This window comes from Larimichthys crocea, chromosome XII, assembly GCF_000972845.2.
Source record: "Larimichthys crocea isolate SSNF chromosome XII, L_crocea_2.0, whole genome shotgun sequence".
NCBI lineage: Eukaryota > Metazoa > Chordata > Actinopteri > Sciaenidae > Larimichthys > Larimichthys crocea.
Genome location: NC_040022.1, coordinates 10701428 through 10726059, shown reverse-complemented (window position 1 = coordinate 10726059; position 24632 = coordinate 10701428). Strand labels below are relative to the sequence as shown.

At 39.8% G+C, this 24632-nt stretch overlaps 1 protein-coding gene across 2 annotated transcripts; it reads left to right on the top strand.

Moving 5' to 3' along the window:
• Positions 1–1277: 1277 nt before the first annotated feature.
• On the top strand, positions 1278–14067 carry syt5a (synaptotagmin Va). 2 transcript variants are annotated; one of them, XM_019261684.2, is made up of 10 exons: positions 1278–1521; positions 7445–7620; positions 8260–8274; positions 8455–8636; positions 10404–10490; positions 10648–10815; positions 10910–11077; positions 11174–11291; positions 11401–11534; positions 12389–14067. In XM_019261684.2, exons 2-10 carry the CDS (start codon positions 7452–7454, stop codon positions 12596–12598), a joined length of 1251 nt encoding a protein of 416 aa, XP_019117229.1. In that variant the 5' UTR covers positions 1278–1521; positions 7445–7451; the 3' UTR covers positions 12599–14067. The 2 variants fall into 2 exon arrangements, with proteins under 2 accessions (XP_019117229.1, XP_019117230.1); XM_019261685.2 differs by lacking the exon at positions 8260–8274.
• Positions 14068–24632: the final 10565 nt, after the last annotated feature.

Sequence of the window (24632 nt, the reverse complement as noted above, 5' to 3'; positions counted from 1 at the left end):
AGCAAATTTTTTTTGTGATTAACATTTTTTATTTGTATTTTTCATTATTGTTGAAACAAACACCATGCTCTGTGCTGATCCCTTTCTGGTTACCAACATCTACCAAAAAAAAAAACTTAAAAAAAAAAGATAACATTACTTAAAAGCAAGTCTATAAAAATATTTCAAGAAGTGATAAAAAAAAAAGAAAAGCCTTATGTCCTCAGGCGGGGCGTTCCAAAGTCGAGGGGCCCTGATACCAAACACCCGAATTATGATATTGTATCGTAGTGATGCAAATTTCCAACCAATAATCAGTTTACCAAAACCAACTGACACACTGGGATGGGGACCTGAGGCATTTTTCTATCTTCCGCTTCACTTCAATGTTGCAGCTTGTCAAGGGGGATCAAAAATGATTTTACATCAAATATAATAATACATCATAATTTACTTGTGGGTTATATTTTATAATATTATTCTAAAAGTAACTGAAGTTGTCGAATAAAAGAAAATAAACACAATATTCCCATATCATATCTGTCTCATATCACAAGCCTCAAAGTGCTTTACAGTGTGTACACCTTCTATAATACTATTGAGATAAACAATAATCTAAGTAGGAAAACATATTCAGGTGGTCAGCATAATATTTCTGTTTATTTATAAGTAGTGTGGGAATGTCTGCAGAGCTTATGGTGATATTGTTTGAGTTGTTTGTGTAATCTGTCTGTTCAGATGAAAGCAGCAAAGCCATCTGCTGAAGATGTTCAGTACTGCACAGTGAGTGTTAGAGACATGCTGAAGGAAAAAAAGCTAAACATTTCTATGAACAATTTAAAAATCAAACATTTTAAAGTACATTCAAATACATTATACACTATATCCCACACTGATGACCCTCACACAGTGCTGTTCATGACCTTCACTCAGATCTAACCCGTGTGTCAGGGTGAAGGGTGTGATGCAGCGTGCTGAAGCCTGCAGGGCGACTTAACTGAAAGAGCTGAATGAACTCCAATGACAACATGAAAAAGAGCAAAACTCTCTCTCTCTCTTCTGTGAATGGCTCTAATCACAGAAGAGAGAGAGAGAGTTTTGCTCTTTTTCATTCCAATTATTTCTGGAACACGCAACAGGTGTAATGGTTCTGATGCTAACAAATCATTTAGACTGGTAGCTGGAAAATCTGATCAATCAGTTAGAAAATCTACAAGTAGGTAAAATAAATAGAAATATGATTTAAAGTCACAGTGTTTGACTTAACACAACTTAAAGATGGACTTTTTTTTGTTTGTTTTTGCAGTGGAGGTGGACAGTAAGTAGTTGGCAGTCAGGGATATTGTGGAGATTAACCCAGAATGGGGGAGGGGGAGAGAGAGAGAGAGAGAGAGAGAGAGAGAGAGAGAGAGAGAGAGAGAGGGAGAGAGGGAGTTACATGCAGTGACTTCTCATCAGTCTGCCGTGGATTTGTCTGGAGGACGTTTGGATGCAAAACAATAAAATAAGATAAAACCCAAAGAACCACGAGAGACTAACACGGTGAGTTACAAGCTGTTTTCATGTTGTATTACAGTTTATACAGAATTATTCATTAGTTCATTTGTTCCCATAGACAAAAGGATGTTTTAAATGGATTTATTTTAGACAAGCAGTCAAATGTTTGGTGCTTTCACCTGAAAATGACACGATCATGAAACTTGTCATGAATAATCTTCTGTAGGTTTGTTAATGACTCATTTCAGCTGCAGTTTGTTCACCTTGCTTTGCTGTTCTCTGCTCATCTCAGCTGTGAAGCCTGTAAATCTGTTAAGAAGCAGCTCTGGTCACAGGAAGTTAATGTTAATTCGATTTGATAGTTTAATGCTGAATTTGATGTCTTTCTTTATCATTTGATGAATGCGTTTCACTGAGGAAGTCCCTGCATGACACAAACATTTAGTTTTACAGGTAGTGGAGGATGTTTTCCAAAAGTGGGAAAGATTAGTTTAAGTGGATTATAGCAGGCTAATGCACGGCTATTTGTGTTCACGTGCAATCACCCACAATGCACCAGCACGATACCTATGTTTACCTCTGCAGCCTAAATGAAGTATTACAACCGTTAACTGAGCAGAGTTTGAGTGAATGGACACTGGATGGTTGCTGGCTGCTGTGGTGCAGATGTTTGATGAGTTTTGTGGGTTTTTGCACAAAACTGCAGATCTACAACAAACTGTAGAAGACTGCAGTGGTGTTCTCTTGCAGGCTCATCATGCAGGTTGTCAGATATGGTGGTTATAAAAGCAAATTGAGTATCAAACATTGAATTCTTTGCACAAAATGCAGTTCAAAGTGTTCTACAATTACAATTTACAAAAAAGTAAAAAAAAAATTGGGGCATTATTTTCACCTTTATCGATCAGCACAATCAGAGGCAGACAGGAAATGGTAGAGAGGTATGACAGCATCGGCTGGGACCGATGTGGAGGCCATGTGGCAATGCGCTGTAACCTTTTGGCTACCAAGACGTCACTAATCATGACCACATCTACCTTTCAAATGTATAAAATTGTCTCTCAGACCTTGTGTAAACAATGCATGCACAATGCAAATGCTCTGTATGCTCTGCTATATATAATATATATAGAATATATATATATATATATATATATATATAATATATAGATATATATATATATAGTATATATACTATATAATGTTGTTTGTTGTTCAGTTGTACCATGTTTTTACCCCAAGAAGAAAAAAACTTGACTTACAAACTTACAAATGTTGTAGTGGTGCTTTTCTCTGTCATGCAAGAGTATGGTTTGGGATTTTGATATTTTCAAGCTGTCCACAAATCCCACAGTTACTAGTATGCGCATGTAAATGCCTCCAGCAGTTGTGTCAGAAGCCTTAATGACGCCTCAGGTTCAGTTCAGAGTTTTGACCGGCTGTTCACCTCCAATCTGTGTGTGTGCAGATCAGAGCAGAGAGCCTTTAAAAAGCAAAAAAACAAACCAAAAAAAAACCAACTCAAGATCTGGATTCAAGATTCATCCTAAACTACAACAGCTGTTTGAAGTATCAGGGTTGACCTATGTCCAGGCCTCATATACATTTATGCTCAATTCTCAACATTTCATTCAATGAATTAAGTACACAGAATGCATGAGTATAAAGAATTGTTCTACTTCAGTTTCTGTTGAATGATTTCTTTAATTTTCTTGTACTGCGCTTAAAAACAGATAAACTCATTAAACCTCTGAGAACCCACCTGTGACTTGTGTTCACAGTAAATATAAATTCCCACAATATGGCTTCTAGAGACAGTGTATTGAGTGACTGAGCCTTGCTGTATGCATGCTATCATTCGTTAATTAGCACTAAACACAATCAAAACATTTAGTCATACACCAATGTCCTCCTCTGTAAGTCGCTTTGGATAAAAGCGTCTGCTAAATGCAATGTAATGTAATGTAATGTAATGTAAGTATAGAGTCAAAGAAAAACTGTCATGGCAATCCATCCGAATGTTTTCAAGCTATGTCACTAAAAGCAAAAATGTTAACCTCATGGTGGCACTAGAGGAAAAAATCTATAGGCAAGAGTCACTGGGGACCATGCATGTCCACAAAATTTCAGAGATATTTCAGTCTGGACCAAAGTAAAAATGGCTAGAAAAACTACAATCAGAGGTAAACACATGACCAAGTCTGCCGGTGGTCTCTGCTTTGTTCAGAAAAGTCATTTTGCTTTTCTACTCTAAGACTGTGAGGCTGTGATTTAGTAAGCGGACCTTTCATCTTCAAGTCTCTATACTGTAAATTGATCAAAAATGAACATCCATGCACAGGGGTGATAAAGTGTGAGGCACACACACTTTTCTTCAGCTCTAATCAGTGAAATATCACCCACGGAATGTTTGAAGTCTTTTCTGTCAACTCTCATGCGGCCAACTTTGCTGATTGTCATGCATTTTAGTGTTCATAATGTGAGTTTTGTTTAATATGTCAGACATTGTTCGTGTTCATATAAAAGGCTGTTGTCTTATTTTGACATGTGTCACTTTTGACATCAGTTGTTTTATATTTTAGCTTTAACTTCAAATTGAACTTTAAAGCAGCTATTGTTTGTGGTGCAGACATATTGCTCACACTAAATGTCACTCTTCTATTTTTTGGTTTCACCATCCTACAGTCTCTGGACTGACACATTTACTGCTGCATCAACACGACCAGGTTTCCAACTAACTGACGTCAGTTTTTGGCAGCTGTCCAGACTAATTCTGCTGTGACCCAGATAACAACTGTGGTCATCATCCTGATTTTTGGGGTGTTCTGAACTTGAGCTAAAATGCCATTATGCAACACACAGAGTCCTGGCAGAAAGCTGAATGAAACAGAACTCAGCCAGTGCTTTTATCTAAAGTACACAGAGAATCATCACAGGCTTAGACTGAAATCAAATATTCATTCGCTTTCATTCACTTCTGATGTGATTGAGGTCCCATCCCAACATTAAATATGCATTTCTTTTCTACTTTCTAAAATGCATCAAACCTATGTATATATCTCAGGGTTAATGTGTGTTCACTTCAGAATTTTCAGTCTAAATCAATGATTGTTTCAGAGGGACTCAGACAGTTCTGTGCAGACTGCACTGCATAGACTATTTGTAATCACTGGCCTGGAAAAACAATTACAATATTCATTAATAATACTACTAATATAGACATATTTGTTACTCCACAAACTTGGATTTGCCTATGCATAAATATGCAAAATATCAGTCAAACCCAAAACAACAAGGTTGTAGTGGAGAGTAAAAATACCAAACTCAGCTTTCACCCATCACATATCTTTTTAATATATGGCATCGTAGTATGTAATAGTGTAAATTCATAAAAACACAACTGTAGGGGGCGGTCGGTAGCGTAGTGGGTTAAGCGGCCGCCCCGTGTGTGGAGGCTATAGTCCTCGCTGCAGCTGGCCCTGGTTCAAATCCCGCATCGGACGGCTAATTTACTGCGTGTCGATCCCCCTCTCTCTATCTATCTTCAGCTGTACTATCAAAAAAGGCCAAAAAAAAATCTTTAAAAAAACACAACTGTAAATTGCACAGGATGCATTCTTCCTGAGTTAAAAAGCCTTTAGTACAAGTCACTCTCTCTCATACAGAGCAGGTCTAGACTGTACTCTCTATAATATTATTTACAGAGACTCAACAATGCCCACCATGAGCAAGCACGTGGTGACAGTGACAAGGAAAAACATCTTCCCTTGGTCACAGACATGTTTTTATACACATGGAATTATCTCATTTAAGACAATTTGGGAAATATTGGCTTTATTGCTGAGAGTGAGATGAGAAGATGCCACTGTCCTGTCTGTTTGTTCATACAGTATATGAAGCTACAGCTACAGACACAGAGCCACACTGAAAGACTTTCAACACAAATGACAGGCGTAAATACATAGGAACACAATCAAAGACTCACAACTAAAAGCCAGTAAAAAAAATCAAAACTGGGAACACAGGCAAACCCCAGAAAACCAAAAACACAGCACAGACATCTAACGGACAGACAAGGAAACAAAGGAAACACAGGAACTAAACAGACACCCAGGTGAAACTGATCAGGGACGGGTGCAGAATCAAAAACAGGCGGGAAAACAAGGCAGGAAGTAGAAGTACGACAGTAAGACAAGACACAGGGTAGAACTACAAAATAAAACAGGAAACACAAAACAAATTCTAAACTGTTACACTACCAGCATATCTAAAGCTCACTGGTCGACATTCTGTATCTCCTTTGTTAAATCTGTACAAAAAAACAACAATTTACCATTTTACTACAGATTATGTGTCATTATGGCTATTTTTGGTCTGAGCAGTTGTCAGGCAGAAGACTTCAGTGAGTTAGTGTGCCGGACCAAGAAATGTTGTTACCTTTTGGCAGAGCTTAGCCTTGAATAGCTGTTTAGCCCCCATTTTCAATCTCTGTGCTATGCTAAGCTAACCAGCTGCTGGCTCTATATTTACCATACAGACATGAGAGTGGTACGAATGTCATAACTCTAAAAAAGTGAATAAGCGTATTTGAACTGTTGCTTTAAGGTTTTTCATTTAGTTGGAGGTCAGCAGTGGTGTATTAACCAATCTATCAACACACACACACACACATGCACACACACACACACACACACACACACACGCACACAGACTGAAGCCTCCCTCTCTAATCCTCTACTTATACAATCCAGGGAGCTCACAGAGCTCACCACCTAAACCAGATCTCATCATGGCGATATGATATGTATGATATGCGTGTATGTCTTTACTGCAGCTGAGGGAATCATGACAGGCAGAGGGGGACAACAGAGGAGAGTAAGAAAGGAGAGATGATGTTGGGATGAGGAGAAAGGGGAGGAGACCCACGGAGGCAAACTGTCCTTAACTTGTCTAAGCTGAGGGATTTTCGGATTACCTTCAGCAATGAATCTCGTTACATCGCCGAGGCGACACAGGGATGTGAGCTGTGGGCATGGCCTATGTATGTGCGTTTAAATGTCAGCGTACCTGACAGGCTGAACTCTTTACAGGGCCAAAAAAAAAAGTAATTAAGAGAGTGTCATGATCAGCAGAAAATACTATTGTGTCTTTATTTTATTGCTTTGTCACAGGGCCGTGGGCAGAGGTTGACCGAGCTTTGTGTTTGCACTGAATCCACCTTTTAAGCCTGATATGGAGATGGATTCACAGAGTGCCTCATTAAAGGATAAAACTGACAGGAACTCCATGAACATGGAGTTTGGAAATAAAACAAAGCAGGAATATATCATTTGGATAAACTGAATTTCAATCTTCTGTCACAGTAGTATTTTGGTAGTAGTTTGGTAGTAGTTTGGTAGAATTGATAGAATTTAGTACACTAAATATTAATACTTGGTATTTAGCTGCTTTTGTTTCAGGGTCCTGATAATGTTCATGTTGGCTCACTGTCACACTGACATGACTTCCTGGAAAGCTTGAACAGAGCCATCCTTAATGTTATTAGTAAGTCAAGTCAAACTTTCTGCTGTGAAAAAGGTCTGAGAGCCAATTAAATGTTTTGACATACGTATACTATATATGAGGATATGTGTATAGGATATATGTGTGTGTATGTGTGTGTTCATCCATCGGTTTTGCCGTTACAAAGTCAGAGGGATTATTATGTGCAAGCAACAAGCTGCGGCTGAGTTTTGCTCTTTGTGAAGCAGAGATGAAGGAAAGGTAAAGAAGCAAGAGAGGAGGAAGGAAGCAACAAGAGGAAGTAGGCAGAAGAAGAGGACAAGAAGAAACAATGCAAGAAAGGAAGAGGGGCATAATATCTCCTCCTCTGGTTACTGTTGACCAAAAAGACATCCAGCCAGGTTGTTTGTTAACTGGTCTGCTGACGAGCAAGTCGCTGACCATTTGTTGTCTTTGATTTTCACAGAGCAGCGATGCGATTGGTCAGTGTGGAGGCGGCGAGGGTCCGCAGGGCGGCTGAGGAGGAGAGAGAGAGGGAGAGGGAGAGGGAACCTCCACCTCACCAACCCCCCTCACACCACTCCAACCACCAGTTCAACAGCATGAAGAACAAGTTCTACAATGAGCACACGCACCTGCCAAGTGAGCACACACACACACACACACACACACTGTATGGACAAAGGGTTTGGGCTAGGCCCCTAATCTCCAGTAAAGGTCTATGTTAATGCTTCATCATACCAAGACATTTTGGACAATGCTATGCTTCCAACTTTGTGTCAACAGTTTGGTGAAGGCCCTTTTCTGTTCCAACATGACTGTGCTCCAGCACACAAAGCAAAGGTCCATGCAGACATGGTTTGATGAGTTCGGTGTGGAAGAATTTAACTGGCCCGCACAGAGCCCTGACCTCAACTCCACTGGGATGAACTGGAACCGAGCATCCAACATCAGTGCCTGACCTCATAAATACTCTAGAGAATGAATGGACACAAATTCCTACAAAAACACTCCGAAATCTTATTGTAAATTGTAAAAAGAGTGGAAGCTGTTATAGATACAAAAGGGTCAAAAGCTGAAGCCTGACCCCCCCCCCCTTTGGTTGATGTAACGGTATATTCAGTGGCTGTACATCATTATTTGTGTTTGAATGAAAAAAAAAAAAGCTGAAGCCTGCCACTCTCAAACAGTCTGTTAGCATCATCTAACCATCCTGTCATCTCATTTTCTTTCTGTCCTCTCTCATCTCATCATGTGACCCCCTCCGCTCTGCCCTCCAAGATCATAAACTCAGGAGTAAGTCCATCTCTTGTCTTGCACCATTCTGTTTTCCCTGATATAAAGAACAATATGTGTCAAGTTATCTATGTTTTCTGTGGTGAAACATAGCTCTATCCCTAACCATGACACCAGCTTACGCTGTTTATAAACTTCTTACCAACTTGCCTTTCTCCATCCTCACTCCTTGCTCTCCAGTGCCCATGTGGGCTGTAGGAGCCATTGTGGTCGTGGTCCTTGCCCTTGTCGCCTGCATGGGATTCTGCATTTACAAGAAGTGCATCAACAAGGGCAAGAAGCCCAAGAAGGTCCGTGAGAGGAAGGGAGGACGAGGGCGCAGGAAGAAGGACAAGGAAGGAGAGGAAGGAGAAGAAAAGAAGGTCAGAAAATAACTTTTTTTTAAATGATTTTATGTATCCTGAGTTGGGAATCCTCCTATCAAGGTTTCTACCACACAGCTTTTCTAAATTAGGAGAGTTTATATGATTTCACTAGTCCAAAATTCAACAGATGCATGTATGGTGGCGACAGTAGCTCAGTCTGTAGGAACTTGGTTTGTGAACTGGAGAGCAGCTAGTTCAAGTCCAGCCTGGAGCACAGTGTGGAGTGTTGACTGGTAGCTGGAGAGGTGCCAGTTCACCTCCTGGTGACTGCTGAGGTGCACTAAATGCTCCCAGGGCTCCATTACATGGCTACACATCACTCTACCATCAATATACCACTAATGTAGATTTTGACATTTTGAGTAGTGCTTTCTTTACAAGAATTCTACTCTCATGTCTGTACAGGGAGTTATATGTAGCTAGTATATATGTGTATGTTAGCTTAGCTTAGCACAAAGACTGAAAATACAATCACACTTGACTATAGCTAAACATATTTTTCAAAATGTTGAACTACTCCTTCAATGATATCTGCCACTGTGGAAATGTGTAACAGAAGAAACACCTTCAGGTACCTTTAATACCCAGGTCTGCTTAACTGTACCCAGGTCTGTTTAACTGTAATCTTGTGTCATTTTTGTTTCCTGGGCAGTAATCAAATCAAATCAAATCAAATTTTTATTTGGGTTGGGTTCCCCGGTGGTCTAGTCCTATGGCAGCATAACTATGGGATGACCTGAGCCAGCCCTAACTATAGGCTTTATCAAAAAGGAAAGTCTTAAGTCTACTTAAAAGTGTTGACCGTGTCTGCCTCCAGAACCCAAAATGATAGTTTGTTCCACAGAAGAGGAGCCTGATAGCTGAAAGCTCTGGCTCTCAATCTACTTTTGGAAACTATAGGAACCACAAGGAACCCAGCGTCCTGAGAGCGCAGTGTTCTAGAGGGGTAGTAAGGTATTATGAGCTCTTTTAGATATGATGGTGCCTGACCATGAAGAGCTTTATAAGGAAGGAGAAGAATTTAAAATTCTATTCTAGATTTATTAGGTAGCCAATGCAAGGAAGCCAAAATGGGAGAGATGTGATCTCTGATCTTGGTTCCTGTCAGAACACGTGCAGCAGCATTCTGAATTAACTGCAAAGTCCTCAGAGACTTATTGGAGCAGCCTGATAACAAAGAGTTACAATAGTCCAGCCTTGAAGTAACAAATGCGTGGACTGGTTTTTCTGCATCCGCTTGAGAGACGATGCATCTGATTTTGGCGATGTTACGCAAGTGGAAGAATGCAGTCCTCGAAATTTGTTTTATATGGACATTAAAGGACAAATCCTGATCAAAAACAACTCCAAGATTCTTTACAGTGGAGCTGGAGGCCAGGGTGATCCCATCTAAAGTAACTAAGTCTCCAGAAAGAGAGTTTCTGAGGTGTTTGGGTCCAATTACAAGAACTTCAGTTTTGTCTGAATATAACATAAGAAAATTGTAGGTCATCCAACTTTTTATATCCTTAAGGCATGCTTGGAGTTTAGTTAACTGATTGGTTGCATCAGGCTTGATCGATAAATATAATTGTGTGTCGTCAGCATAACTACTCCATTAATGAAAATTAATGGAGTGATTCCTAATAATGTTCCCTAGAGGAAGGATATATAAACTGAAATCAGTATTTAGCAGACTGCAGCAAATCACAGGAGCTTGAATGTGAAATATGTGACCTTAATAACATTGTCTGTTAACTGCTAACCATGCTGTGTGTCTTCCAGGAAGGAGAGGACGGGAAGCAAGAGGAGGAGAAGGAGTTCTTTGGCAAACTGGAGTACACACTGGACTATAGCTTTACTGATAACCAGGTACACAGACCTACTCAATATCCAACCTCCTGAAGACAAAAATAATGAATGAGCTTAACAACAGAAGGACTCAGATGATGTCCTTTATTCTGAAAAGCTAGCACTGCTTCTGGATTTGGGACCCCACAGTTAAACTGATCTCCTCCTCCTTCTCCAGCTTATAGTCGGGATCCTCCAGGCTCAGGACCTTGCAGCCATGGACATGGGCGGGACGTCAGATCCCTATGTCAAAGTCTACATGCTGCCGGACAAGAAGAAGAAGTTTGAGACCAAAATCCAGCGCAAGAACCTCTGTCCCGTCTTCAATGAGACCTTCACCTTTAAGGTCTGTACATGATGCTGGAGACCACTTGAACATTAAAATGAAAATGTGTCTAAAGCAGGGTTAACCTTTTTGTTCTCATACCATCCTTCTACAGATACCGTACACTGAGTTAGGTGGCCAGACTCTGGTGCTGCAGGTGTTTGACTTTGACCGCTTTGGTAAACATGACTTGATCGGCGAGATCAAGATCCCCATGAACTCTATTGACCTTGGACAGCCAATACATGAATGGAAGGATCTGATTGGAGGAGAGAAAGAGGAGGTACATGCCTGTTTTGGGAATCGAATGAAACATATATTAGAGATAACAATCATTACCAACTTTTAAATATATACACATATATTTTGTCCCTAATAGCAAGAGAAGCTCGGTGATGTCTGCATTTCCCTTCGTTATGTGCCCACGGCTGGCAAGCTAACGATTAACATCATGGAAGCCAAGAACCTGAAGAAGATGGATGTTGGTGGACTGTCAGGTGAACACACACACTTGCTTGCATGCTTGTGCTAAAGACTGGTAATGGATGTCAGATGTGGTTTTCGTGCTACTTCCTCTGATCCACTCTCTGATTCCACCTCTCTCAGATCCCTTTGTTAAGGTGGTGCTGCAGCACAACGGGAAGCGACTGAAGAAGAAGAAGACAACAGTCAAACAGAACACTCTGAATCCTTACTTCAATGAGAGCTTTAGCTTTGAGATCCCCTTCTCCCAGATCCAGGTTTGTACACTTCTTTACAGCAGACATCCAAACAGCTTCACAATGGACACTTGAGTTCCAAGCAATACACCCACCGAGAAGTCGATCAGATGAACAGTAGCCGAGAAATTCGAAGGATCTAACAACCATTGGATGGATTGTCAGATTTGGTCCTGTCCTCTTCAGGATGAAATGTTCCATCATTTTTATACTTATCAGGTCAATTCTTTTTGTTAATATTTTGGCTTATGACTGGTCTGGCATCACCAGACTATCATCAAGTCTCATTAATCAAGCTTTATGTCGCAGTTATTTATTGGTCTATGCTGCTACATAACTACATAGAAGCTTTGACAAACTCCACAAAGTTTTACCCATGGTTACTTTTTATTTAATGAGGTGCCCTAGTGATTTAGTATTGCACATTATTATTATTATTATTATTAATAATAATAATAATAATAATATTATTGGGGGAATAATGAGACAGATGCTTTGCTGAATGGTGTATTCAAGTAATGCCTACCATACACTAGAAAAAAGATCTGACATCTCATGTTTAAAAGTTTTTAGTTTTCGAGTTTTTGCAAAGTGTTGCCAGGGTAACTATTTACAAGACAAGTTCACAGCAACTAGTCAACTGCTTCCTGATAGTGCTTTGTTTTTTTTGACCACCTTATGCCCAATTATCAGGATGACTGGAACATGTCGCAACTCGAGCAAAACCTTCTGGATTTTATACTGAAACCTGAAATTCGTCTGCGACAGTACGATTGCTTGAAAAGGTGTTTGGTGTAAGGTCACCTGGAATATACACACACACAAGAATGAACTAACTGTAGCTTCTCCTCCTCCTCTGCTGTCTCCATGTACAGAAAGTCCAGGTGATAATCACTGTGTATGACTACGACAAGCTGGGCAGCAACGACCCCATTGGCAAGTTTTGGATCGGCTACGGAGCATCAGGTGTCGGCCTGCGCCACTGGTCAGACATGCTGGCCAATCCCAGGCGTCCGGTGGCCCAGTGGCACACACTGCTGCCAGAGGAGGAGGTGGATGCTGCTCTGAAGGCCCCAATCCGTTAAACACACTCACACAGACACACACACACATATATACAGTATATATACACACCGTATACATAGGAGAGGTGTCATTTGCAAGCAAACAACTGTAGGTTTTCTAACCTCTGAGTAGTCATATTTAACGTGCTTCACTCATTTTGTAATATTTCATTTTGGGAACTCTTTATACGACTACATGTGTGCTTTATATTGTTTTGAACACATACTAGAGAAATAATAAGACCCTGCAACGCACTCACATTTATGCAAACTTACATGTACATAGTGCAGCTAATGTTTGTGCACTCACCTCCCCTGTTCATTTATTAAAGGGTCACTCCAGCAGTTTATTATTATGGTATTAGTAAGATTGAAGCAGACTATCCTGACCTTAAGCCTCTAAAACCTCTCGATACAACTCTGGAATGGACATCTCAAGCCCAATGTGACCATGATGACATCATCAGGGTTAGTTCCCCAGATGTTTAAAACTTTCTCCACAGTCACAGGGGGACATAACACATCTGCTTTCATGGCCTGAGCAGTTCCCCAAAAAAAACATTGGGACGCTGTGCAAACTCAGACCAGAGGACACTTTTCTACTTTCTATCAGTCCAGCTCAGATGAGCTCATGGACAAACTGTATTTATTCACAGTTCTCTGACGTGTTCCTGAGCTCTTGTAGTAACATCCTTCATACAATCATGCCAGTTTTTCGATTCAGTGCCACCTGAAGGGTCGTAGGTCACATTGAAGAACATTCAGTGTTGGTTTTGGGGCTTGTCCCTTATGTGCAGAGATTTCTCTGGATTCTCTGAATCTTATAACATCATAGATTGTAGGTGGTGAAATCCATAAATTAATTGAACTAATGTTAATAAGAAACATTGTTCCTCGCCTCATCCTTCAAGGGCGCCACTTACATACCCTATCATGATCCTATCACCTGTTAATGAAGCTGTTTTTTCACTCACTCTTATGTTGCTCCTGTCCGAACCTCCATCATCATCTCATCAAATCAAATCATCTCATCCTGTTCTTGTTTTATAAATCGTCCCAACTTAAATAGACTGTACTGTAGTGTCGTCAAATTAGTTTTGATACTTATTAACGCATCAGTTCTTTCTGTTGAACTGATTCTGTGCTGTCACAGAGCTGAACTCATCTTTTCTCTCTCTCATCTGGTTCACCCCGATTTGTTGTTTTTCATGCAAACAGTCTAAACTTGTTTTTTTTTTCTTGTGAAACGTGTTTGTTGTGTAGTTACATGTTTTTACTGATCATTGGTTTGTCTCTTTGTGCTTGAATGAGATTGGATTGTCTGGTGAGTGTGTGCATTGATCCGTGTGTGTTTGTGTGTGTGCGCGTGTATTATATCATAAAAATGGAAAGCTGTTTGTGGTTTCACTTTGGATGCATACCATGTGATTGTAAATTTAAAAAAACTGAGCGAATAAAATGTTTCCGAACAAGGACAGATGGTTCGATGGACTGACTTACTTGTGAACACAATATCCTTTCATTTGCACACTAGCTGTGTGTGTGTGCAGTGGGTGACAGACTGGATTAACAGTTTGTCCTCTTTAGTCCTTGTCTCACGCAGTGATCCAAACATGTGAGGCAGGAATTAGAGAGGAGTCGGGGCGGGGCCACACAGGAATAACACAGATACCACAGACAGGTCTATCTGCCTGTCTGTCCTCCAGCTGAAAACATGCATTATAAATGTTTTAGAATAACAACCAAATGATTTGTTATTTTACACTGTGGATCTCTTATTTTATTGGCTGTAAGCTTTATTTCATCCTGATAGATTTAAAAGAAAAATTATATTTCATCCAAAAAGGACAAATACGGGTAATGATGTTTCTTAAAAATCAGTTGTCATGAAGATTTCTTAAAGGTCCGGTGTGTAACATTTAGTTTCACCTAGCAGTAAAGTTGCAGATTGCAGCAAAATGAATATTCTCCCACGTCGTTAAGGCAACAAAACACAACAGTTCAGATACACAGGTGATTATACACTAATAAAAACATACTAATAAATATAGCTGCAGCAATGAGGGGCCCATGCAAATCAGGCGATCATGTAACTTACGATAGTTCGTTGAAATCCAATATGCCGCTAAATTGTTATGATGACATGAAAAGTTTTGTAATGTCCATAAATGGGACATTGCACATTATTAGCAGACATGAAAATTTAGTTTCACATCCAAACACGTCAAGAGAAAAAAGCAAAGCATTTTTGCTGCTTACAGCGCCCCCTAGTGACCGAATGACAATGTTTTCCCCCGCATGCTTCAAAGGGAGTCTCAAAGTGTGCGACCAAATTTGGTCTTCGAAAGTCAAAGTGGCGCCGAGATATGAGCAAACTTCCTGTCAACAGATATCAACAGATATGAGCAAAAACAATGTTTTGATAATTACAGCACCCCCTAGAAACCAAATGACACCAGATTTGTTTCCTGCACTTGGAACGCCTGAAAGCATGGCATCAGATTTAGTTATGTTTCACCAAAGCATTCCTGAGATATGAGCTCAGAAAGAAATCGGTGACTTCGCCACCGACTGGCTGTAGTGGGCGAACAAAGGCAAAATTTAAAAATCTGTCTCCCACATTTTGTGCGGATTGGTCTGAAGATAGTCTGTGCCGGTTTTTGTGAGAATCGGTCAAAATTTGTGACCGCTGAAAATTTTGTTTCACTTTCAACAAAATCCAAGATGGCGGAAAATCTATCTATCTATCTATCTATCTATCTATCTATCTATCTATCTATCTATCTATCTATCTATGATCCAAGGAATCCAACGATACCTTGTTTTTTAAAATCGGGCTAACAGTTCAAAAGTTACATGCACAAATGTACCTACAACTTTGACCCGTTGGTGGCGCTATACCATGTTTACTGCCAACATGTAACTTGGTGAAATTAAAGATACAACTGTACTCAATCAATGTGCAAAATTTCACAACTTTTTAACCATACGGTGGGCTGCCATAGACAATGGGTTCCTGGACCCTGTTATGCCCCAGTTTACGGACCTAGAGCATAACAACAAAAAGGTGCATATTTACTGCAGACACCACAGACGTATCTGCCGTAAAGTGTCTACTGTTCATTATACGTTTGTATGTCCAAAGCAATATAGATATTTACTGTACACACACACACACACAGTATACTGAACAGTAGACACATTTACTGCAGACAGACAGACAGTATGTCTGCCAGTAAAGATGTCTACTGTTCAGTATACTGTTGTATGTCCAAAGCAGTATAGGATATTTACTGGTACACACACCACACACAACACAACACACACACACACAGTATATGAACCAGTAGACATATTTACTGCAGACACACAGACATATGTCTGCAGTTAAGTTGTCTACTGTTCCGTATACTGTTTGTATATTCGAGCGTACAGATATTTGCTGTACACACACACACACAGTATACTGTGAGTATACTGAGCAGTAGACATATTTCCTGCAGACACACAGACAGTTTGTCTGCAATAAATATGTCTACTGTTTTGTATACCATTTGTATATCCTGAGTAGCATAGATATTTCTGTCACCAGTATGTTGCCAGTAAAGATGTCTACTGTTCAGATACTGTTTGTATTTCCGACCAGTCAGATATTTACTGTACACACACACAACACACACACATAACTAAGTAGTAGACTATTTACGGCAGACACATAGACAGTATGGTCTGATTAAAGTTGTCTACTGTTCAGTATACTGTTGTATATTCCGATCAGTACAGCTATTTACTGTAACACCACCACAGTATACTCAGATTACACATTATTTTACTGCAGACAAACAGACAAGTATGTTGCCAGTAAATATGTCTACTGTCAGTTACTGTTGGTATGTTCCGATCAGTACAGATATTTACGGCGCGCAACACAACGTATAATGAGGAGTAGAACTTTACTGCAGACCACAGACAGTATGTCTGCAATAAAGATGTCTACTGTCTTGTAAACTTTTGTATATCCGAGTAGTATAGTATTTATTGTGTGTGTACACACACACCACACACCACACACAGTATACTGAGCAGTAAATGTATTTACTGCAGACACACACACCAGTATTGCTGAAAAGTAGACATATTTACTGCAGAACACAGACAGTATGTCTGCAGTAAGATGTCTACTGTTCAGTAACTGTTGTATATATCCGAGCAGTACAGATATTTACTGTACACCACACACACAGTTACTGAGCAGTAGACATATTTACTGCAGACCACAGACAGTACGTCTGCAGTAAAGATGTCTCCTGTTCAGTACACTGTTTTTATATCCCGAGCAGTATAGATATACTGTACAACACACACACACACATACACAGTAATAGAGCAGTAGAGTATTTACTGCCAGACACACACAGTATTGTCTACAAAAGATGTCTACTGTTCCGTATACTGTTTGTATTCCAAAGCAGTATGATAGATATTTACTGTACACACACCAACCCACACACACAGTTACTGAACATGTAGACATATTTTACTGCATATACTGCAGACACACAGTATGTCTGCAGTAAAGATGTCTACTGTTCAGTATACAGTACACATTTACTGCAGACACACAGACTGTATGTCTGCAGTAAATATGTGTACTGCTCAGTATACTGTTGTGAGTGTGTGTACAGTAAATAAATAAAGAATGTCTACTTTCAGTATACTTATAAAGTTATTTCTGTACACACACACCACAAAAATACACAGTATACTGAGCAGCAGACTATTTATGCGACCCAGACAGTATGTCTTCAGTAAAAATGTCTATGTTCTGTATACTATTGTATATCCGAGTAGTATAGACATTTACTGTACCCACACACACAAACCACACGATACTAAGAGTAGACACATTTACTGCAGACACACAGACAGTATGTCTGCAGTAAAGATGTCTACTGTTCAGTATACTGTTTGTATATTCCGATCAGTACAGATATTTATCGCGCGTACACACACACACACACAGTATCTGAGCAGTGAACACATTTACTGCAGACACACAGAACAGTACGTCTGCAGTAAAGATGTCTACTGTTCAGTACACTGTTTGTATGTCCAAAGCAGTATAGATATTTACTGTACACACACACACACAAGTATACTGAACAGTAGACATATTTACTGCATATACTGCAGACACACAGTATGTCTGCAGTAAAGATGTCTACTGTTCAGTATACAGTACACACATTTACTGCAGACACACAGACTGTATGTCTGCAGTAAATATGTGTACTGCTCAGTATACTGTATGTGAGTGTTTGTACAGTAAATAAATAAAGATGTCTACTGTTCAGTATACTTATAGTTATTTACTGTACACACACACACACAAATACACACAGTATACTGAGCAGCAGACATATTTACTGCAGACACACAGACAGTATGTCTTCAGTAAAAATGTCTACTGTTCTGTATACTATTTGTATATCCGAGTAGTATAGACATTTACTGTACACACACACACACACAAACACACAGTATACTAAGTAGTAGACACATTTACTGCAGACACACAGACAGTATGTCTGCAGTAAAGATGTCTACTGTTCAGTATACTGTTTGTATATTCCGATCAGTACAGATATTTATTGCGCGTACACACACACACACACAGTATTCTGAGCAGTAGACACATTTACTGCAGACACACAGACAGTACGTCTGCAGTAAAGATGTCTACTGTTCAGTACACTGTTTGTATGTCCAAAGCAGTATAGATATTTACTGTACACACACACACACAGTATGCTGAACAGTAGACATATTCACTGCAGACACACAGACAGTATGTCTGCAGTAAAGATGTCTACTGCTCTGTATACTGTTTGTATATTCCGATCAGTATAGATATTTACTGCGTGTACACACACACAGTATACTGAGCAGTAGACACATTTACTGCAGACACACAGACAGTACGTCTGCAGTAAAGATGTCTACTGTTCAGTACACTGTTTGTATATCCCGAGCAGTACAGATATTAACTGTACACACACACACACACACACACACACACACACACACACACAGTATACTGAGCAGTAGACATATTTACTGCAGACACACAGACAGTATGTCTGCAATAAAGTTGTCTACTGTTCGTTATACTGTTTCTATATCCCGAGCAGTACAGATATTTACTGTACACACACACCACACAGTATACTGAGCAGTAGACATATTTATTGCAGACACACAGTATGTCTGTAGTAAAGATGTCTACTGTTCAGTATACAGTACACATATTTACTGCAGACACACAGACAGTATGTCTGCAGTAATATGTGTACTGCTCAGTATACTGTGTGTGAGTGTGTGTACAGTAAATAAATAAAGATGTCTACTGTTCAGTATACTGTCATGTATATCCCGAGCAGTATAGATATTTACTGTACACACACACGCCACACAAATACCACACAGATACTGAGCACAGACATATTTATTGCAGACACACAGACAGTATGTCTTCAGTAAAAATGTCTACTGTTCTGTATACTATTTGTATATCCAAGTAGTATAGATATTTACTGTACACACACACACAAACACACAGTATACTAAGTAGTAGACACATTTACTGCAGACACACAGACAGTATGTCTGCAGTAAAGATGTCTACTGTTCAGTATACTGTTTGTATATTCCGATCAGTACAGACATTTATTGCGCGTACACACACACACACAGTATACTGAGCAGTAGACACATTTACTGCAGACACACAGACAGTACGTCTGCAGTAAAGATGTCTAGTGTTCAGTACACTGTTTGTATGTCCAAAGCAGTATAGATATTTACTGTACACACACACACACACAGTATACTGAGCAGTAGACATATTTACTGCAGACACACCGACAGTATGTCTGCAATAAAGTTGTCTACTGTTCAGTATACTGTTTCTATATCCCGAGTAGTACAGATATTTACTGTACACACACACAGTATACTGAGCAGTAGACATATTTATTGCAGACACACAGTATGTCTGTAGTAAAGGTGTCTACTGTTCAGTATACAGTACACATATTTCTGCAGACACAGACAGTATGTCTGCAGTAAATATGTGTACTGCTCAGTATACTGTGTGTGAGTGTGTGTACAGTAAATAAATAAAGATGTCTACTGTTCAGTATACTGTCATGTATATCCCGAGCAGTATAGATATTTTCTGTACACACACACGCACACACAAATACACACAGTATACTGAGCAGCAGACATATTATTGCAGACACACAGACAGTATGTCTTCAGTAAAAATGTCTACTGTTCTGTATACTATTTGTATATCCAAGTAGTATAGATATTTACTGTACACACACACACGCAGTATGCTGAACAGTAGACATATTCACTGCAGACACACAGACAGTATGTCTGCAGTAAAGATGTCTACTGTTCAGTATACTGTTTGTATATTCCGATCAGTACAGACATTTATTGCGCGTACACACACACACACAGTATACTGAGCAGTAGACACATTTACTGCAGACACACAGACAGTACGTCTGCAGTAAAGATGTCCGTGTTCAGTACACTGTTCGTATGTCCCAACAGTATAGATATTTACTGTACACACACACACGCAGTATGCTGAACAGTAGACATATTCACTGCAGACACACAGACAGTATGTCTGCAGTAAAGATGTCTACTGCTCTGTATACTGTTTGTATATTCCGGTCAGTATAGATATTTACTGCGTGTACACACACACAGTATACTGAGCAGTAGACACATTTACTGCAGACACACAGACAGTACGTCTGCAGTAAAGATGTCTACTGTTCAGTACACTGTTTGTATATCCCGAGCAGTACAGATATTAACTGTACACACACACACACCACAGTATACTGAGCAGTAGACATATTTACTGCAGACACACCGACAGTATGTCTGCAATAAAGTTGTCTACTGTTCAGTATACTGTTTCTATATCCCGAGTAGTACAGATATTTACTGTACACACACACACACACAGTATACTGAGCAGTAGACATATTTATTGCAGACACACAGTATGTCTGTAGTAAAGATGTCTACTGTTCAGTATACAGTACACATATTTACTGCAGACACACAGACAGTATGTCTGCAGTAATGTGTACAGCTCAGTATACTGTGTGTGAGTGTGTGTACAGTAAATAAATAAAGATGTCTACTGTTCAGTATACTGTCATGTATATCCCGAGCAGTATAGATATTTACTGTACACACACACGCACACACAAATACACACAGTATACTGAGCAGCAGACATATTTATTGCAGACACACAGACAGTATGTCTTCAGTAAAAATGTCTACTGTTCTGTATACTATTTGTATATCCAAGTAGTATAGATATTTACTGTACACACACACAAACACACAGTATACTAAGTAGTAGACACATTTACTGCAGACACAGAGACAGTATGTCTGCAGTAAAAAGTCTACTGTTCTGTATACTTTGTGATATCCAGTAGTATAAATATTACTGTACACCACACACACACACACACGTATACTGAGCAGTAGACATATTTTGTGCAGACACACCGTATGTGGTTCCTTGTGGTTTCTAAAAGTAGATTGGGAGCCAGAGCTTTCAGCTATCAGGTTCCTCCTATGTGGAACAAACTACCATTCTGAGTTTGGGAGGCTGACACGGTCAACATTAGACATGTAGACCGTTACCACCACCATCTGTAAACATACATGTCTCATTAATGCATGTTACTAATTAAACTTCTTCCCCGGAGTTTCTGTGCTCTGTTGTCCAGCAGGTTCTCGTGGATCGTGGCTGCTGCTGTGGTCCTGCACGACGTCCACTATAATCTCCATTACAGTTTATAGTTAGTTGATGATCTTATCTCATCACATGTCCCACTGCTACTGTAATCACTTTTTAGTATTTTATTCATTGTCATTTTATCATTCATTGTAATTGTTGGGGTCTGTTATGACTGTGGTCATTCTTGTCGCATTTGCTGTGCGTTTGCTTGTGTGCCTTGTGTGTTGTGTATCAATTTCATATGCAAACAGAGATGTGCCATCCCCAGGAGGCGATTGGTGGAGTAATTTCCAGTCCTAGCCTGTGATTGGCTGCAGCTGAAAGCACCTGGTATATAAAGAACCAAGATGGCAGCCGTCAGGTGGGCAACAGCATTTCCGTACCCTCCTCCTCTCCCAACCAGCCACATGTCCTGTTGTAAAGTCTTCTGTTTGTGATTAGAAAGTTTTTCCTTTGTTTGTTTGAAGAGTAGGGGTGGACTGCCATTTGAGTTGATCATATTTTCTCCTTTTTTTTTTTTTGTTAGTTAGGAAGGTCAGTTTATTGTGATTTTGGTTTTCTGAGGAAAAAGATTTATTTTCTAGATAGTTTGTTCTGGTTGTTGTCTTGGCCTTGGTCCACCGTTAAGATGATTCCTTAGTTATAGTTGTTTGACCTTTTGATTTTTGTAAATAAACCATTTTCTTTTGTACATAAAACTTGTTGTAGTGGCTACTTGGGACTCGGGGAAGATTGTGATAATAATATATATTGGGGGAATAATGAGACAGATGCTTGCTGAAGTGTATTCAAGTAAATGCCTCCTACACTAGAAAAAGATCTGACATCTCATGTTTAAAGTTTGTTAGTTTTCGAGTTTTTGCAAAGTGTTGCCAGGGTAATTATTTACAAGACAATTCACAGCAAACTAGTCAACGGGCTTCCGGATAGTGCCTTTGTTTTTTTTTGACACCGTATGGCCCAACTTAGTCAGGATGACTGGAACATGTCGGGCACTCGAGAAACCTCTGGATTTTATACTGAAACCTAAATTCGTCTGCCGACAGTACGATTGCTTTGAAAAGGTGTTTGGTGTAAGGTCCCTGGAAATACACACACACAAGAATGAACTAACTGTAGCTTCTCCTCCTCCTCTGCGTGTCTCCATGGTACAGAAGTCCAGTGATAATCACTGTGTATGACTACGACAAGCTGGGCAGGCACGACCCATTGCAAGTTGGATCGGCTTACGGACACAGTGTCGGCCTGCGCCACTGGTCAGAATGCTGCCAATCCAGGCGTCCCGGTGGCCCAGTGGCCACACTGCTGCCAAGGAGGAGGTGGATGCTGCTCTGAAGGCCCACATCCAGTTAAACACACTCCACAGACACCCAACACACAAATATTAATATAGATACACACAATATACATAGGAGAGGGTCTTTGCAAGCAAACACTGTAGGTTTTTCTAACCTCTGATAGTCCATATTTACGTGGCTTCAACTCATTTTGTGTAATATTTCATTTGGGAACTCTTTAGACGACTACAATGTGTGCTTTATATTGTTTTTGAACCACATACAGAGGAAATAATAAGACCCTGGCAACGCACTCCAATTTATATGCAAACTTATCATGGACTAGTGCAGCTATGTTTGGTGCACCACCTCCCTGTTCATTATTAAAGGGTCACTGCCAGCAGTTATTAATTAGGTGATAGTAAGATTGAAAAGCAGATATCTGAACCTTAAGCCTCTAAACCTCTCGATACAACTCTGGAATAGCCATATCTCAACCCAATGTGACCATGATGACATACATAGGGTTAGTTCCCCAGATGTTAAACTTTCTCCAACAGTCACAGGGGGACATAACACAATCGTGCTTTCATGGCCTGAGCAGTTCCCCAAAAAAAACATTGGGACGCGGTGCAAACTCAACCAGAGGACACTTTTCTACTTTTGATCAGTACAGCTCAGATGAGCTCATGGACAAACATGTATTTATTCACATGTCTCTGACGTGTCCGAGAGCTGCTTGTAGTAACATCCTGCATACAATCATCCGTTTTTCGATTCAGTGCCACCTGAAGGGTGTAGTCAATTGAAGAACATTAAGTGTTGGTTTGGGGCTGTGTCCTTAGTGGGCAGAGATTTCTCTGGAGTCTCTGAATATTAAACAATCATAGATTGTAGGTTGGGTGAAATCCATAAATTAATTGAACTAATGTTAAAAGAAACATTGTCCCGCCCTCATGCGTCAAGGCGCCAATTACATACACTATCATGATCCTATCACCCTGTTATGAAGCTGTTTTTTTCACTACTCCTTAGGTGCTCCTGTCCGAACCCCATCATCATCTCATCAAATCAAATCAGTCAGCCTGTTCTGTGGTTTAATAACTCCGTCCCATGTTAAATAGACGTACTGTAGTGTCGTCAATTAGTTTTGATACGTATTAACGCATCGTTCTTCTGTTGAACTGATTCTGTGCTGTCACAGAGGAACTCATCTTTTTCTCTCTCTCAGTCTGGTTCACCACCGATTTGGTTGTTTTTTCATGCAAACACTCCTAAACTTGTTTTTTGTTTTTTTTTCTTGTGAAACGTTTTGTTGTTAGTGTATACATGTTTGTTACTGATCATTGGTTTGTCTCTTGGTGCTTGAATGAGATTTGGATTGTCTGGTGAGTGTGTGCATTGATCCGTGTGTGTGTTTGTGGGTGTGCGCGTGTATTAATATCCATAAAAATGGAAAGCTGTTTTGTTGGGTTTCACTTTTGGATGCATACCATGTGATTGAATTTAAAAAAACTGAGCGAATAAAATGTGTCCGAACAAGGACAGATGGTCGATGGACTGACTTTACTTGTGACACAAATACCTTTCATTTGCACACTAGCTGTGTGGTGTGCAGGTGGTGAACAGACCTGATTAACAGTTTGTTCCCTTTAGTCCTTGTGTCTCACGCAGTGAATCCAAACAGGTGATGGCAGAATTAGAGAGGAGTTCTGGGCGGGGCCACACAGGATAACACGATACCACAGACAGGTCTGTCGCCTGTCTGTCCTCAGCTGAAACTGCATTATAATGTTTTTAGATAACAACCAAATGATTGGTTTATTTTACACTGTGGAATCTCTTATTTTTTGATTGCTGTAAGCTTTATTTCATCCTGATAGATTTAAAAAGAAAAATTATATTTCATCCAAAAGGGACAAAATCG